We start from the raw sequence: 15,983 nt of genomic DNA, 5'->3' as shown, positions 1-15,983 counted from the left end.
CAGATGGCTTTCTGAAAAATTAAGAAGTAAACAAGCATTGGCCATATAACATTTTTATTTTACTATATTGACATTTTCTGCACAAATATTTTAGAGTAAAAATAGAAAATAATTGTTTCATGTAAAATTACCAAAAAAATGCAAAACAAAAGAAATACATAGTTTTAGCAGAGTATAAGTGTCTTTATTTAAAGAGTAAAAAGTATGCAAAAACCTTCTGTTTTACAAAAAGTGGAAATATTCTTTCTGTGGTTTCCTTCTGGCAGCAACAGAACAACTCTTGACAATACATCGTGCATCTTGTATTTCCTTGAAGACATCAAGTTAGTCACAGGTTTCTCCCTCAACTATAGAAAATGTGACTGATTTTATAACTGTTTAAAAGATTTCATCTCTACTAGTTAGAACAAGGTGGAAAAGCAGATGATCACACAATGAAGAACCCAAAGGGCTGTATCATACCCACTGAAAAGCTTCAAAAATAATAATCAGATGTATTTACAAAGCAAGTGTGATATCAGAACTTCTCCCTAGAGGGCTTGCCATGTAACAAGAACATTCACGGGGATAAAGTATTGATACTACATTTCAACTTTGCTATTAGTTTATCCTACTGCAGTCCAGTTCTATTTAGTAAAAATATTTTAAGTTCTTCTTCTTGTACTGTATTTTAACTTTAAAAGGCCGTTCATGAACTCTGCTAAATATAACTAGTGACTTGTTTTGGACGTCTGTTTAGTAATGGAGCAGTGTTATATACATCATAGCTGCCACTGAACTATCAGCTTCATCTTACTATTAGTAAGCAAATCTACATCTATTTGCGCAAGTCACCTCAAACACTTGCCAACTGGTGGAATTAGACTATTTTAACAGTAAGAAGTGGATTGATGATTGACCTCTTGTGACAGACACATACTTTGCTCAGGGTTTTAAAAAACTATTTAAAAAAAAGCCAACATGCTTAGCAGATGGAGTGCTTTAAGCACCCAAGAAAGAAAACAATATTAAGAGTTATTGAAAGAATCTGTCAAGAAAATATTATAACTGTGGAGGTAATGAAAAAAGTAGACTAGAAATACATGCAAGATTTCTAATGTATCAAAAGCTATCTGCAGATGAACATCCACCTATAAAACAAAACAGGTTTGTCCTCAATGCATTTTTAAAATAAACATAAAAAAGAGTATTCTGTATTTCCTGCCCTCTGACTACAAGTATGACCATTCCTTTTCAGATCAAGAGCAACAGCTCAGTGCTCTCTCACTACTCTGTATAAAGAAGTTTTATGTTTAGAAACTCTGTACAAGCACTTTTCATTTCAGGTTTAAGGATAGCTCACTCTCACAGAATTAAAGGTTTTCCCTTAACCATTTTCATTTTAATTAACTGTGAAGTGTTGGGGGGGGTGTCAATTATAAGGAGTTGCAAAATATGCTTTCTGATGTAAATATTTATACAGTTTAATAACATGAAGGGGCAAAACCAAAACAAAACCACACTATTTTCAGACATCAAAAGGAAGTTCAATAGACATCAGTATAGAAGCTCAAACATTGCAGCCAACTCTTCACTGCACATTTGCATGAACTACACTCTATACTAGCATCTCAGAATTCAAAATACATTCCAACTATTTCTATTCATCATCCAGACTTCGAATTGCACCCAGCTCTGGAGCATGCATTTGGCTTATGAAGCTTCAAAAACATCATTTGAAGTTCAGAAAGAAATTAATTTTAAATAAAAGTTACATATCTTTGTATTTTTATATATGTCAGACTGTACAATAATTTGGAAATCAAACTTAAATTCTCTTTAAAACTATTTCCAATTTGTATTTGGTTTCTGAACAGGAAGGGACTACTGACTGTGATTAACTTAGGTCTTCAGTTACTAAGGTTGGCTACCATGCAGGTGTAAGCACCTTACAGAACAGAACATTAAAAAACCCCACCAGAGCAAAATACTCTTTGGGCAAGGGATATTTTTTCAAGTTTTCCAATCACCTGATGGGGGAGTGATGGGGAATTGTTTTTTGTTAAATGTCTAGCATCAACAATGTCTTTCAAAACAGGTAAGTACTTGCCCTCATATACGCGTATTATCTCCGTATTACAATGAATACTCATAATTGGCTTTTCACCTAAGCCAGATCTAAACCTGGATCTCCTGCTTCAGCACAGATCTTCCGTTCGGTCTAGTCTTAGTTTCCTTTGCTTATAAACATGGAAGTCATTTTAAGAACTTGATGCTTTGTAATGTTTAGTATGTCTTTTAACTCTGCTTGATTAAATGAGAATGATGAACGTGTTTAACTTTGAAAGCATCAAATTCCATTTGGTAGCTCAGCAGAGAACAAAAGACTGGAAAGAACTGAATCCAGACAAACTGATCAGCCTGCTTACTGTATGTACTTCATTTTTGTTAAAAGCACTGCAAAAAATATTTCATAGAGCTGTGGGCACTGAACACTGACCAGTTCAACTTTTCTCACCAATTTCAGACTGCATACCATAGGAGCCCTGACTCAAAGTTGCAGAAGTTGCGGTGATCCCTTAACTTACACTGAAATATATGCTGTTAAAAGATCCAAATTTATGGCAGTCCCAGTTCTTTGTAGAAAATCATGCACTGTATTGTACTGTGAAGAAACAGAAGAAGCTTCAAATTCTGATAAAACTAAGAGCAACTGCTCTGGTTATATAGGAAAGGCCTCAGGCTCCCACTTTTAGGTCCTAGTGCTTAGTTATCTTTCTCTGTTTGCAGGGATGCTGTAGCTAGTGCTACTGCTGTAACTGGCTGAGCAATGCCATGAAGCTGCATCTTGGCCAGTTTCTTTTGCTCGCATTCCGTAACCAACCGATTCAACTCTGCTGCACTGTATCCAATGAGAGTTTTCAAGTCGCAGACAAATTTGTAGACAAACCTCTTGCCTTGCACTTTGCAGATCATGTCTCCATCATAGTAATATCTATAAAAAGAAAAAAAAATCTAGTTAAGCTTTCAGCATCTCTAACTTCCATACACAGTTGCTTACTTAGTGACACTGGGACACTGAACCATGAATACTTTGCACAACAACATTCTCATGTAATTTCATGTACTGAGATAACATTTATGCTTTTTTCCCCCATAAGAAAACGGAAGGTTAAAAGTTTTCCCTGCACCTTGATATGTTAAGTGAAAACAAACCACAATAATTATAATATAAACTGCAGAAAGCACCAAGACCATTTTTAAGCTGGAGAAATTCAAAACAGCTTACAGGGATAAGGGCGTAAAGTTTATATAGTGCTTTGCCTTAATAAGAAAATGTTATCTCCTCCCTTGTTATTGTCCTTTGCCTTCTTTATTCATCTCTGCTTTCCTGAGACAAACTGTTTATGCTGGAAACAGCTTGAAAATTAGCACTGTGGTTTTTACGCTACTAAAAACAAGTGAGAGAATGACTTTTAATGACAGAACTATTAAAAGCATGCTTTTTATAGTTACTACTTGCTAAACAACATCCTCTGCCTTTATTTACAACTAAAAATGATTTCTCTGTGAACACTTTTTACCTTATGTCACAGAAGAGTTATCGCACTGAGCAGAGATGCGGAAAAGATAAACCCTACGTGACCCACTGCACTCGAGACATTACAGTATAAGTATTTAGGTAGTACCACTAAAATAAAGAAGCCAGCATTTACAGTTTTGTTGTTCTTGTCTGACTGCAGGGATTAATTGAATGCACATCATATTTTTCGTTAGGAAAACCTAAGTGGTTAGGACATAACTTGGATTTGATGAGCTTAACAAACCTGTGACAAATTTTTAAAAATTTAAAAGCCTGCCACACAATTTAGTTTCCTCAAAACCATCACCCAGATATTGTACAAGACAGCCCAGGTTTCTTGACTGCCTAAAACTCAATCCTCTGAGTGACATATCTTTACTGTACCGGCATTTCTCATTTACCAGCAAAATCAAGTGAAGTAAAAGACTAACTTTAGTCTCCAAGGTCTAGGGGAAAATAGGTAAGTTACCAAGAAAGGAAATTTTTTTGGACACTTCAAATTCAGTATTTATACAAAGGACCAAAACCATGCAAGATTCCCACATCTCATTACAGAAATAATCCAATTAGAATTGAAGCTATATGATATATATATATTAGTATTATTTTGAATACATTTCTGGTTACAGCATTTGCCTATTCAAACCCACAAATATAGAGCTAAAATACCCATGCAAGTTTAGAAATTCTTCGTTGTTGGATCTTCAGAGTTGCACGAGCACTTTGTTTCAGAATAATAAAGGAGATGAATTCTTTCTCCTCAAGTCTCACTTCCCTACTGGGTAATTAAGCAGATGCTGATTCACCAACTTGTATGCAACAAAAAAAGCTGCTATTCCTTTTTTCAGGAAGATACCGCCTGATTTTCCTACAGCTGGGCAGAAAATTTAGCACATTTACTATCAACATAATTTCTGGTACTAATCAAAACTGACATAATTATTTCAGTACATCAGTAAACAAAACATATTACCATTTTTGTTTTAATAAAAGTTTGGCTTGACAACAGTGTTTATCTCAGTAGTAGTAAGAGGCATTAAATATCCCTTCAAACATTCAAGTGTTAGAAAACATGTCAATATTGACGCAGCTGCCAAAACGGCAAAACTTTGTGGAATGTGATTTTTGTAATTCTGACTGAAATATAAATAAAAAACTTCTCTAATAGTGATTTATGCAAATTACTATGCAGACATCTGTTTAATACTGCAGTGATAAGAGCATTATCCCAGAGTTCTTCAGCTGCCTTTGAGATCTTCTGCGTAGTTTGTTGACGAAACCCCGAAACCATTAGCATCGTTTATACGATTTGATGTTCCGGAAAGTTTTCACGTATACCTTCAGTGCATAAATGAATAGATTCAGAAAAGTAAGCAGGAAATACAGGAATGGTATTGCAATGATACAGGCTGGGGACTGTCTGTCTGGGGAGCAGCTCTACCTACCAGGGGAAAGGCCCTGGGCGCCTGCACTGACTGCAAGCTGAGCATGGACCAGCAGCATGTCCTGGGGGTGGAGACAGCCCAAAGTGGCCTGGGCTGCACAAATAAAAGTGCAGCTAAGAGGTGAAGGGAAGTCACTACCCTTCAGTTGGCACTCATGAGAGCATATCTGGAATATCACGTTTGGTTTTGAGTTCCCTAGCACAAGAAAAACATAAAAACTGAAGCAAGTTCTGTCAAGGGCCCTCGTGATAGTTGAGGCTGGAGCACTTCCACTGCGAGAAGACTGAAGGAACGGGGCTATTTAGCTCAAAGAGATGGCTTCAAAGGGACCTATTAGTTAGACAGGTCCCAATACCAACAGAAGTCACTGAGAAGAAAAAGCCACACTCCTCATAATGGCACACAGTAGAAGGACAAAAAGAAACAAACAAAAAAAAAAAAAAAGAGAAGAAGAACAACAAACTGAAACAGGAGAGGTTAAGACTGGATATGAGGACTTTTTCCCCCAGAGGACAGGCAAGTAGTGGGAGAGGTTGCCCAGTGAGGTTGTGGAGGCTTCATATTCAAGATCTGCCTGGAAAAAGGCCCTGAGCAGCCTGTTTCTGGGCGGGAGGTTGGACCACAAACCTCCTGAGGCCCTTCCCAGCCATGGGATTCTGTGATCCTGTGAAAAAACTAATACTCTAATTTAAAATATAAATATTATATTGCAAGGACAGCCATACAAGTGCAGACTAAAGATCCATCTAGAACAGAATAATTATTCCAACGAACCAAAAGCAGATGCCTAAGAAAAAGCATGAAAGTAGAGTAGATATATAATAATGCTCTTCCTTGCTTTCAAAGACCTGGGGCTCAAGAAATTCTAGGAGTTCCACATTTCTGTATTTAATGAAAAAAATACTTTGAGGGGTATTAATTTGTCCAGTTGCCTCAAACTCATGCAGTGATTTAGGCATCCACAATAACGTGCCCAAATGAGTTAAAAGACAAATAACAGGTATAGACTATGTATTTGCTGCTTGCCAATTTATTTTCATGCCTCCTGTTCATGTAAATGAGATAGGGAGCAGTCATTCTTTATAAAACCACTAATGGCATAGTCATAGCAGCTTTCAACCTCTCCCAGTGTTAGCATCGTTTCTTGCAGAAGTATATTTAAAGAGAATTTAATATTTTTTAAACAACGATAGATGAATTTGCTTCATTCTAGAAGGATAATGTAGCCAAAAGTAGAAATGATTAAAAGTAAATCTTCCATCTGACTTCAACCGATACACAACTTTACTCCTATAAAGAGTTCGTAAAACTACTTAAATATTTATTGCTTAATGCTGCAAACACTTTTCTTGACAGCTGATCATACCTGAATAAGAAATAAGAAACTCAGTCTTAATGATTTAAAGGAACTTGGTGAATTTTCCAATGCTTCCAGAGACCAAATTAACTGGGAAAAAAAAGTATAAAATTCATCTATTTGCATTCTTCCCCACTCCCCAGCTACATTGCCCACAGTGATTCAGTAATGCAAATTCTTTTTACCAATGTCAAACTACAGAAATCACGATGGAATGAAGACAGCCTAAAGCAAATCATTACAGAGGAATGCTGTAAATGATAACACAAGCAAGACGAACATGAACAAGTAAACTGCAAAATATAAACAAGTAATTCAGAGTATTCACATATTCATGCATCTTTCCCCATTAATGGGCATAGTTTGGCATGCTAGTGAAAGCATAAATGCTGAAGATGCATCAAAAATATATTTGTGAGCTGCACAAATTGACTGTCATGTCAGAGTTCAATAGTCTTGAAAAAATAAAGTTTTCAAATGTTCAAAAATTTATTGCACTAGCTGCTACAAAGAAAAGCATGATCTAATAGGAAGGAGTATCTTCAAACGATCTGTTTATTCCCTTACTTCGAAAAACACACGTTGCATTATGATAAACTTGCATTATGACACTTTGAGAAAAAAAAATTTAATCAAGAAGAAGCACAACATTTTAGACCTGATCAGTTTCTAAAGTTTCTTACCTCAAAGCCCGACTAAGCTTCTCATAGTTCATTGTGGGTTTGTTTTTGCGCTGACCCCATTTTTGGGCAACCAGTTCAGGTTGGTTCAATTTAAACTCTCCTTCATCACCAACCCAAGAAATACAGTCCCGAGCATCCTTGTCAGTGAGAAGTTCTAATAAAAACTGCCACAATTGGATCTGGCCATTGTTTCCTGTTAAAAGATAAAATAACAAGATCCATTTCCAGTAGTCCTTTTTATGTTCCCATCAAGGCTAAACATTTTCAACCAACACATTAAAGCAAATAAGCACAAAATGTATGATGGAAGGAAAATTTCTTCTCCTCTACAATAAAAATACCACAATACTTTTTTTGCAAAGTCACCGATATTAATCTATGCAAAAAGAAACTGAGTATTATGCAAAACAAGACTTCTCATGTACTTGTTTCTATAACTTTGGGAAAAAAAAAATGAAAACAAGATGACAAATAGTCATTTAGGCACACATCCATCCCTGAAATAGAACAGATTTAGCACAGTCTCTTTATTCCTCTTCAGGCATACATACGAATATATGTATTTTTTTCCAATGATTGTTTTATCTCTAACTTTCTACGTGAAATATTAGGGATAGGAAAACAAAAAATACCCACGAACCACAGCTTAATTCTATATAACATCTTTCACATACAGTCATTACATTTATTTTTAACTCAAGTATATGAAGTTAAATTTCTCAATTCTCAATGAGATATAGATAGCAGACCTAATGCCTAGATGAAGAAACCCAGAGTGTTTCCCATTGATGTAAGATGATAAATTCTGGGCCTAAAAATCATGAACAAAATAGACTTCCAAATAGACTTTAAAAAAAAAAATAAGAAAAGGAAAGGATTTAACAGAACAAAGGATTTAACAGATCTGCAGCAGTGGAGAAAATCAGAGCAAAAATGATAGCAAGAAACAAAGAATTAGATGAGTTATTAATGATCAAAGGGATGAATACCAATAATTCTGAAAATAAACTGCAGATTTAGCTTGCCATTTTCCAGAAGGTGTATTTGCTTAACAGAACAGAAATCTGAGGCTTGCTATCTGAGGCCATCAAAGAGTAGAGAGGTCAGGGCTAGACAGGGGGAGGCAAACAGATCAAGCAGTAGCTAGGCTAGGTTTCTGCAACATAGAGTTTATTTTGTCCCCTTTCTGCAAATGGAAGCGTTAAATGCTGGAATAAGCGCTATGCAATGGTTTGAGAGGACAGACCGTTAAGCTGCAGGAAGAGAAACAACTCTGGGCATTTTATTTACTATGGCTAGCTCTACCTGTTCCATGTCAGGAAGATTCAAAAGCTGCAGGACTACGTTAACAGTGCCTGTTAGAGCTAACGAACCTGCCAGGTTTGCATGCGCTTGAGGTATGTTTTGCAGGTAACAGTCCCTTTTTTGTATCTATATGGATTTTTCTACAAACATTATAACCAGAGTGACAAAGATGCATCCTACAAAGCCATAATTCAAATTAACGAGTGTTTAGCTCATTTGCATTTAAAAATAATGTAGACAATACCTGTTCTGTTCCCAGGGGAACTTCTATCTTCCCCAGAGATCCTTGGAGCTCTCTGTACTTTAGCTGCCTTTGCACTGCTGTTTATTACTTTAATGGTGGTCGGGGTTGCAGGCTGTACAGATGCTGGAATAATCTGCACAGCTGTAAAGCAGAAAACATTGCAGAACATCAATTATAAATTGCTGACAAAGAAACATCAGATGCATAGGCATGTATTATTTATTATCTACATTATAATATTAGGAGCTAGGGTTTTTTCCATTGTTAAAAAGAAACATGCTGTGTAAGTCACAATGCTAAGATTTTTTTTCCCCCCACTTACAGTGGAAACTCTGGTTTTAGAGTTTTAGTAAAGATGCTACATTGTAAATACAAAATTATAGATGTGACCATTAAAAAAATCTCACGTCTTTAATTTCAATTTTATGTTGTTCCCATGTGATTTACCTTAATGCAATCTTCTCTACAATCACTGTGCAGTCCTTCACATTTGCTATTCAAACAGCAATGAAATAACCTGCTATGGCAATGGTGTAAGAGGACTCAAATGCCCCACCCTGGGTGGATTCAACTAGACACAAACCCAGGACAGAGTACATAGTCCATCTATTTAACGTGTAAGCTGCTTATAAGTCTTCCGAAAACTGATCAATTTTAATAACTGATGACACTATTACAGCTAGAAGAAAATTCCAAATATTTTTTCCTTGTATTGCTTTCCAAACAAGTCCTCTCTTTCATACACTTTCAATTCTTTTTGGAAATGCTTTATTTTGAAATCAAAATTGATAAGTTTTAATTTATCCATTCAGTAATGCAATATATAACCTAAAACACCAAAACCTCTCAAGTCCTCAAATATGTATCCCTAGACCAGAACTCCTACTGTCCAGAATAGGTTAGAAACTTCCATAGCTCAGGTCATACAACATCTTTCAGCCAGTAACAAAATACTGAGAAACCAAAAGTTTTGCTTTTTCATTTGATGAGAGAAGGGGGGTGTATTTTGAAGAAAACTACTCTCTCTAGTGATTTTCTTACTGTTGTACCATTATGGTGTGGAACCAAAGCATAGTGCCAAACTTCCAAATGGTTAACTGTATAAACTAACTGCTGGCAGAAATACTTACGCTGATCAATAGTAACGGTTGCTATTTCTCCAGAGTGTTCTTGGCTAGCCAACACATCTGCAGATCAGAAAGAAGAACAGTTAAGTTCTTATTCAACCCACAAACTTCAAGTTTAACTTAGTCTTCACTTGAATATCAAAAACTTTCATATTTCACAGAGGGAAAAAAAGCCAACACTTTGTATTAGTCTGCAAGAGACATGCACAGCTCATGGTCTTATAGGTATGTATAAACATTTAATGTTTGTCATTCAATTTTTAGAAATGCGTATGTCCATGAGGAATTTCAAAATACCTTTTTCATTCTTCATCCCCTAAAGCCATTAGCTATATAATGTAAATTGAGATTGAAATAGTTTATTCTGCCAAGTTATATTCAAGCACGGTAAATCTAAAAGCATATTAATGCACAAACAAATGTATCACTTATCAGTCAGGCTGCACACAGTCTAAGGATTTCATTGCCTATGCTTAATACTCTTCAATTCTAAGTGAGACAGAGATGAACATTAAATAACTCACAATCAATATTTAATTAGAAAATTGTCCAATTCAGGAGAAGCACAAATTAAGAATCTTAAAAAAAAAACAAAGGACTGATCAGTCACTACTTCCTCCCTCTTAATTATGAAGTTTGATGAAAAATGGGTTCACTGTTTAGCATGCAGGCATGCTTTCTAACAGCAGACATTCTCAGTAATACTTCCTGTTATCTTGTGCTGATGCCCTAATTTATACTGCTAATATGAAGTGGAGAAAAAAGAGCTGCTCACAGGTCATTTCATTTTAAGCAAAAATAAAAGAGAAGGGGGGAAAGGAATTAAGTAAAATCAGCTACAGAAAAATGTCTCGTACACTTTCGAAGGAGTTCCAAATGACTCCAGAGAATTTCTCCACGTGGGACTCGCTGGAAGAAGTCTTCCTGAGTGAGGCTGCAGAGCTCACGCCCAGGAATGCTGAGTGCATTAAGGTCAATGTCTGACATGCTGAACTCCTTCATCACCCATACCACCCAGTGGAGCACCTGGTCTGTTGACCACTGCACAGGGTCTGGAAAAAAAAGAGGGAAATGAAACAAATACATCCCACTGCATACCACACAGTTCCTCAGCACTGAGGGTACAGAGGCAGTCCTTACTGTAATTTACAAGAATGAAATACAGGTGGCTGTTAAACCACAGGATACAAACAAGACTAACCTGTTTTTTCTATGTAACCCTCTCTGAAGACTTTTTTTTTTTTTTAGGGCCTCTTCTACACCAGTCAGTACTTATATTCAGTCAAAGTCCTGCAATGGTATGTTCTCAATTATAAAATAACTTCCATAAAAGTAAATATGTAACATCAAGGAGAGACATGGTTATCATGACCTAATCTGACCGGGCAGAAAGTTGACTACCCTTAAAAAGCTGATGGAGTGGTGTGGCTTGGTGGGGACATGGAAGGGATGAAAAAAGGGACTTTCTTTAGCAAAAGCTTCTACATCAGAACTACACGACATTCCTCGAAACACAAAATGAGGTTCTCTTTTTTCCACGGGTCTTCAGTTTCAAAAAAAGAGTAGGAGTGTTTCATATCAGGATGGTCCTTCTCCAATACATTGATCTGCTTGGGGTTACAATTAAATATTAAGTTCTAAACTCATCCAACATTATTCCAGTTCCTATACTATTTAAAATCACAGTTGGACTGGGTTTTGCTAGGATGGGGTTAAATTTTCTCCATAGCAGTCCACATGGCACTGCGTTTTAGATTTGTGACCAGAACCATGTTGACAACACACCAATATTTTAGCCGAGCAGTGCTTACACAGCATCATTGCCTTGCCTTTCCCACTCAGCCACCCTAGCAAGTAGGTGGGGGTGAGCAAGAGCTTGGGAGGGGATGCATCTGGGAGAGTCCAGACATCACTGTGCTGGTGGTGATTGCTATTGTATCACTTTTTTCCCCCTCCCTCCTTTTTTTGCCTCTCCTCTCATCCCATCCACCCCCTTCACTGATGAAACTGTTGTGTCATTCAGCATTAGCGTGAACAAGCTAGAGAAAGGATGGGTAAACGTAAGCATCTTCAAAACTCTTGGTACTGTATACAATATATGAAACTATATCAGCGAGTAAGAAGTGGAAAGGAAACCTAAAGCAAAAATATTTACTTCCACTGTCACAAGGGTAAAGAAAAGACTAGAACAATTATGTATTTTTAAATTATGATATGCCAAACATTTCACCATTACAAGATTTTATTTTAAGAAGTAAATAAAGCAAAATCTTCTAAATCTATAAACATTATTAAGCACAATGGAAATCCTGGCTCCAAAATAAAGGACAGTCACAATAAATCATTTATGATTTTTCATGCTACCTAAAACTATTAAATGGAATCCTTTGTGAAAAACTACACCAAAAGTGTCTTGCCTTACAAGACCCTTATCATACATGGGAGTGAATTTTCACCAAGAAATCTCCTAATCTGCTCTTTGATGGAACATAATTGCAACACAAATTATTACTTTCCCAAACTAGCTCCATTGTTTCCAAGCTTTCTGTCGCTCCATTTTCTGGCTTTATTTCCTGTATAAATGCTATGGTATCAAGCTTTTGGATTCCATTAGCAGAGATAACTTTAAGAGCTGTGAACCTGTAATCTCTGGTAAAGCCCACCAAAACATAACACAACAGGAAAGGCACAAAATTTTAAAGACCTGCTAAAAGCTAGTTTTCCATTTGCAGAAAAAAAAACAGACACCTGTAAGGATGAAGATACTGAACCTTTCCTGGTGATGATTATTTACTGATTGGACTTGAATTTTACTACCAACATACCAATCTTTCGAAAAGATTCGAGAATTTCAGATGAGTAATTTCAGAACACTGCACAGAACCAAGCCTCACAACTCCTTCCATCTGTCTTCTCTTTCCATTTTTTAAGATATTTATAAATTAAGGTTAAATTAAGATACTTATTATAAATGTTGCAAAAAGGCTTTCCTGGGACTCCATAAGAACCTTAATATTCTCAGAAATCTCTGACTATATCATAATAGAAAATTTTATGGTGCCTCATTTCAACCCAAGTCCCTACAACATGAAGTCAGATAGTACTTAACATTTTACTCTTTCTGGGAAGACAGTTTAGCTCATTCCTGTGACAGCAAACATTCCTACTCTTAATACAGAGATCTCTGCCATAATAAACTAGTAAGATTTTCCTGGAAAATTTTCCATGAAAGACACTTGTGGATTTTAGAGTTTTTGTTAAAGCAACAGAACTATAAAAGCTTAGTAACAACTTTATTCAACATGGTTTTATGTGGAGTCATGGTTAAGTGAGAAGGGGCATGACTTAATTACAATGAGCAACTCAGGTTTTGAAGGACCGTGAAGATGTAGGCCCGGGGCTGATGACTGTCAGCGATGTTGCAACTAGAATAAGCAGAACTATGTATAGAAGGAGAGACGACACTGCTCCGTGTGAACGACACCGTTGTACCAATCGTAGTAGTGCTAGAGACACGTGCACAGAGAAGCTAGACCAATCATAAGTTGTTGTCGACGCGTGCTGTAGTTAGTTGCCTATATATACTCAGCTAGAACATGCAATAAAGGAGAACGACCATACTCGCATTGAGATTCTGTCGTTACTCCAGGTCCGTCTCCCATTCTGACAGTTTTAAGTAACCTTCTTCCTATATTATACAGGTGAACATGCTAAAGAATGTCCAAGTCTGCTCTGATAATGCCTTACATCTTCATAAATATTCTGCATCAAATCCTTGACTATCAACAGACAGAGCATGATAAAAGCTATTTTGGAACTACTTGCTTATGAGAACAATAAAAAGGCATCAAAAAGCCATTGCTTTAATTATGAAAAATATGTTCAAGACATTGGAGAGCTACATGTCCTGCAAAGTCCTGTGACTTCACTGGAATTTTTAAACACTTTCAAGCACCCTCCTTTCCAAACACACTCCAGTTCTGCAAGTCTGCTTGCAGAGTACAATTCAACTTCAGACATGTGAAGAGCTTTATCACTAACATACACATTTTTAAGGAAGAAAGACTGCTTTCTGAAAACTGCAACAAGAAGGTTCTGGAGCAAAAAGCATCACTTTAATTGAAGTATTTGAAGCTTTGATGATAATTCTCTTTAGCTTTCTCCTATGCAGAGATGTTTGTATTGCACTTACCCATACCATAACAAATCTCCTCAGAAGTACCAGAACAATTTAATTATATAACCAAAGTTAATTATAATTTATGAAAAATATGTGCAACCCTCTCCCACCGAATATAAAACCCCCCAAATATAAAACCAACAAACCCCAGAAGAACCAGCCCATACCCCAACATATGCCCACCTCACAATCAAACATTATTACCATAGGGTATCCCAAGGCGCTCCTGCTCCTTTCTGTAGCCTTCCAGTGCTGCAGCCCATCGCGTCACCTGTTCAGAGGTCTCATCTGAAATTGTTGTGATGTGTTTTGTTCCATCTAAGGTTATCACTTGAGCCTCCTCAACAAGGTGAGCTTCGGCCTCTGCATGATGAGCATCTGGATCAATCACTACCTCCACAGTTTCCACGGGCTTCACAATTTCAAGGATATTTAACTTGGGCTCTATCCCTAGGTGTAGATAGAACAAACAGAACAATAACAATGCAAATATAACAAAAATTGTTTAAAAGCTTTGCAATTAGTAAGCGTTAGAATACTTAGGAACGAAGCGTGATTGAAAAGAATGATCACCGTATTTCTTCATGTCTCCTAAAGAGAATTATATAGTCCATTATACAGAATAGAAAGCAAGTATAAAGCTGTCCCTCTTTTCTCCCTTGGTATTACAGTTCCATCTTTTTTCATAATTCTGTATGGATGAACATGTGGGCATATACATAAAAATTTATGTTCTTTAAGAAACATATGGGGCCAAAACCAGCCAACCCAACCCCCCAAACAAACAAAAAACCACAAGCATCTGCCTCTTTCCCCCCCACCAGCAGGTATTACTTTCAACCTTTACAGTACTTCCCCACTATCTACATAACTGTTAACATTTTCCCTCAAAGCACCCTGCAGGAAGCCGTGCATTTGACAAGTTAAAAGAAAATAATAAAAAAAAAAACTTCCAGTTTTTAGTTTTATTAGCTATTCATTTTTGTTTTGTTTTAGTTCTGTCACTTAAGAAGCTTGACTGTGGAGTTGGAAGATATGCCTGCACTCTGCGACAGAGAACACACTCATTAATGCCACTAATGCTTTGTATCACTATCCCCTCTGTGGTCTCCCGAGAATGCATTTTGTCCAACTTGTACCTTGCCAAATTTCTGATGTTGTGTAGAATTTGCACATCGTAATATGCTAAACTAATTTCTTTTAATTTTTCTGATGTATCATTTCCATTATAACAACAAAAACAAATGCACTTGTTTAGCAGATTTACATCAAACATGTTTGTACATTCCTTTCATTTAAAGGCATTGACTAGAGTTAGGCAGCAGACAAGGAGGATTCCCAGAACATCACACTGTTAGGGTAACCTCAGTGTTTTGTGCCATGAGGTACTGCTTTGTGTCCCTCCTCATTGATACTAAAGCTTAATGTGACACATGGATTCTGTACGTGACACAGCCTTAAAATCTAAAACCACAGTCTACTCACAGTTTGTAAGGAAGAATACATGGAATACTTCCCCATAATGTGAGAACAAACTAAGTCTTTCTGGTAAGTATAGACTTTAACAGCAATTTAACTTGAGACAAATGCTAGAAAGGGAAAGCTACAAGGACCATAAGTACATCTGATTCAGCTGCAAGCTTTAATGCAAACTTGTGAAGACACAGTTATTTGCCCTCCCCCGCCTTTCTTTTTCTTTAATCTTACACCACTTGGGGTAAAACCACAGTTTTGCTGTTAAAATGACTGGTGTGTTTCATTCTGCTCATGAACATTAAATGTACTTCATGTGCCAATTCAGCATCTTTTCCAAGCACTAAAATAGCTTAAGAAAAGTCTGCTCAAGTATGATAAACTTCTGGTATTGTTTCTCTATAAACTTAATTAAAACAGTACAATAATCTCTGCTGAAAGGTAGTTTCTCCTTTATATTATATTTACTACTTATGGATGTACTTTTAGCTATATAGAAATAACTTATTATTTCAAATTATTTTTGAAGACCTACTTCTGCTTTTGATTAGCAGACTCCAAATATCAGAGCTACTCTGTTTTAATGTTTAGGCAACAGATTCATACC

General features: G+C 36.5%; 1 protein-coding gene across 4 annotated transcripts in view; it reads right to left on the bottom strand.

Annotated features, from left to right (window-relative positions):
• Positions 1-658: 658 nt before the first annotated feature.
• Positions 659-15,983, bottom strand: part of GABPA (GA binding protein transcription factor subunit alpha) — a 25,164-nt gene continuing 9,839 nt past the window's right edge. For all 4 annotated transcript variants that reach the window (XM_035315522.1, XM_035315525.1, XM_035315523.1 and 1 more), the window contains exons 5-10: positions 14,108-14,353; positions 10,581-10,775; positions 9,727-9,783; positions 8,597-8,737; positions 7,048-7,240; positions 659-2,974 (exon numbers count right to left, since the gene is read on the bottom strand). In XM_035315522.1, coding sequence (XP_035171413.1) covers positions 2,746-2,974; positions 7,048-7,240; positions 8,597-8,737; positions 9,727-9,783; positions 10,581-10,775; positions 14,108-14,353 — 1,061 coding nt within the window. In that variant the 3' untranslated portion in view covers positions 659-2,745. The remainder of the gene's footprint in view (positions 2,975-7,047; positions 7,241-8,596; positions 8,738-9,726; positions 9,784-10,580; positions 10,776-14,107; positions 14,354-15,983) is intronic.

This window comes from Oxyura jamaicensis, chromosome 1, assembly GCF_011077185.1.
Source record: "Oxyura jamaicensis isolate SHBP4307 breed ruddy duck chromosome 1, BPBGC_Ojam_1.0, whole genome shotgun sequence".
Lineage (NCBI taxonomy): Eukaryota > Metazoa > Chordata > Aves > Anseriformes > Anatidae > Oxyura > Oxyura jamaicensis.
Note: the sequence above shows the minus strand (reverse complement) of the source record. Positions and strands in the feature narration are given on the sequence as shown.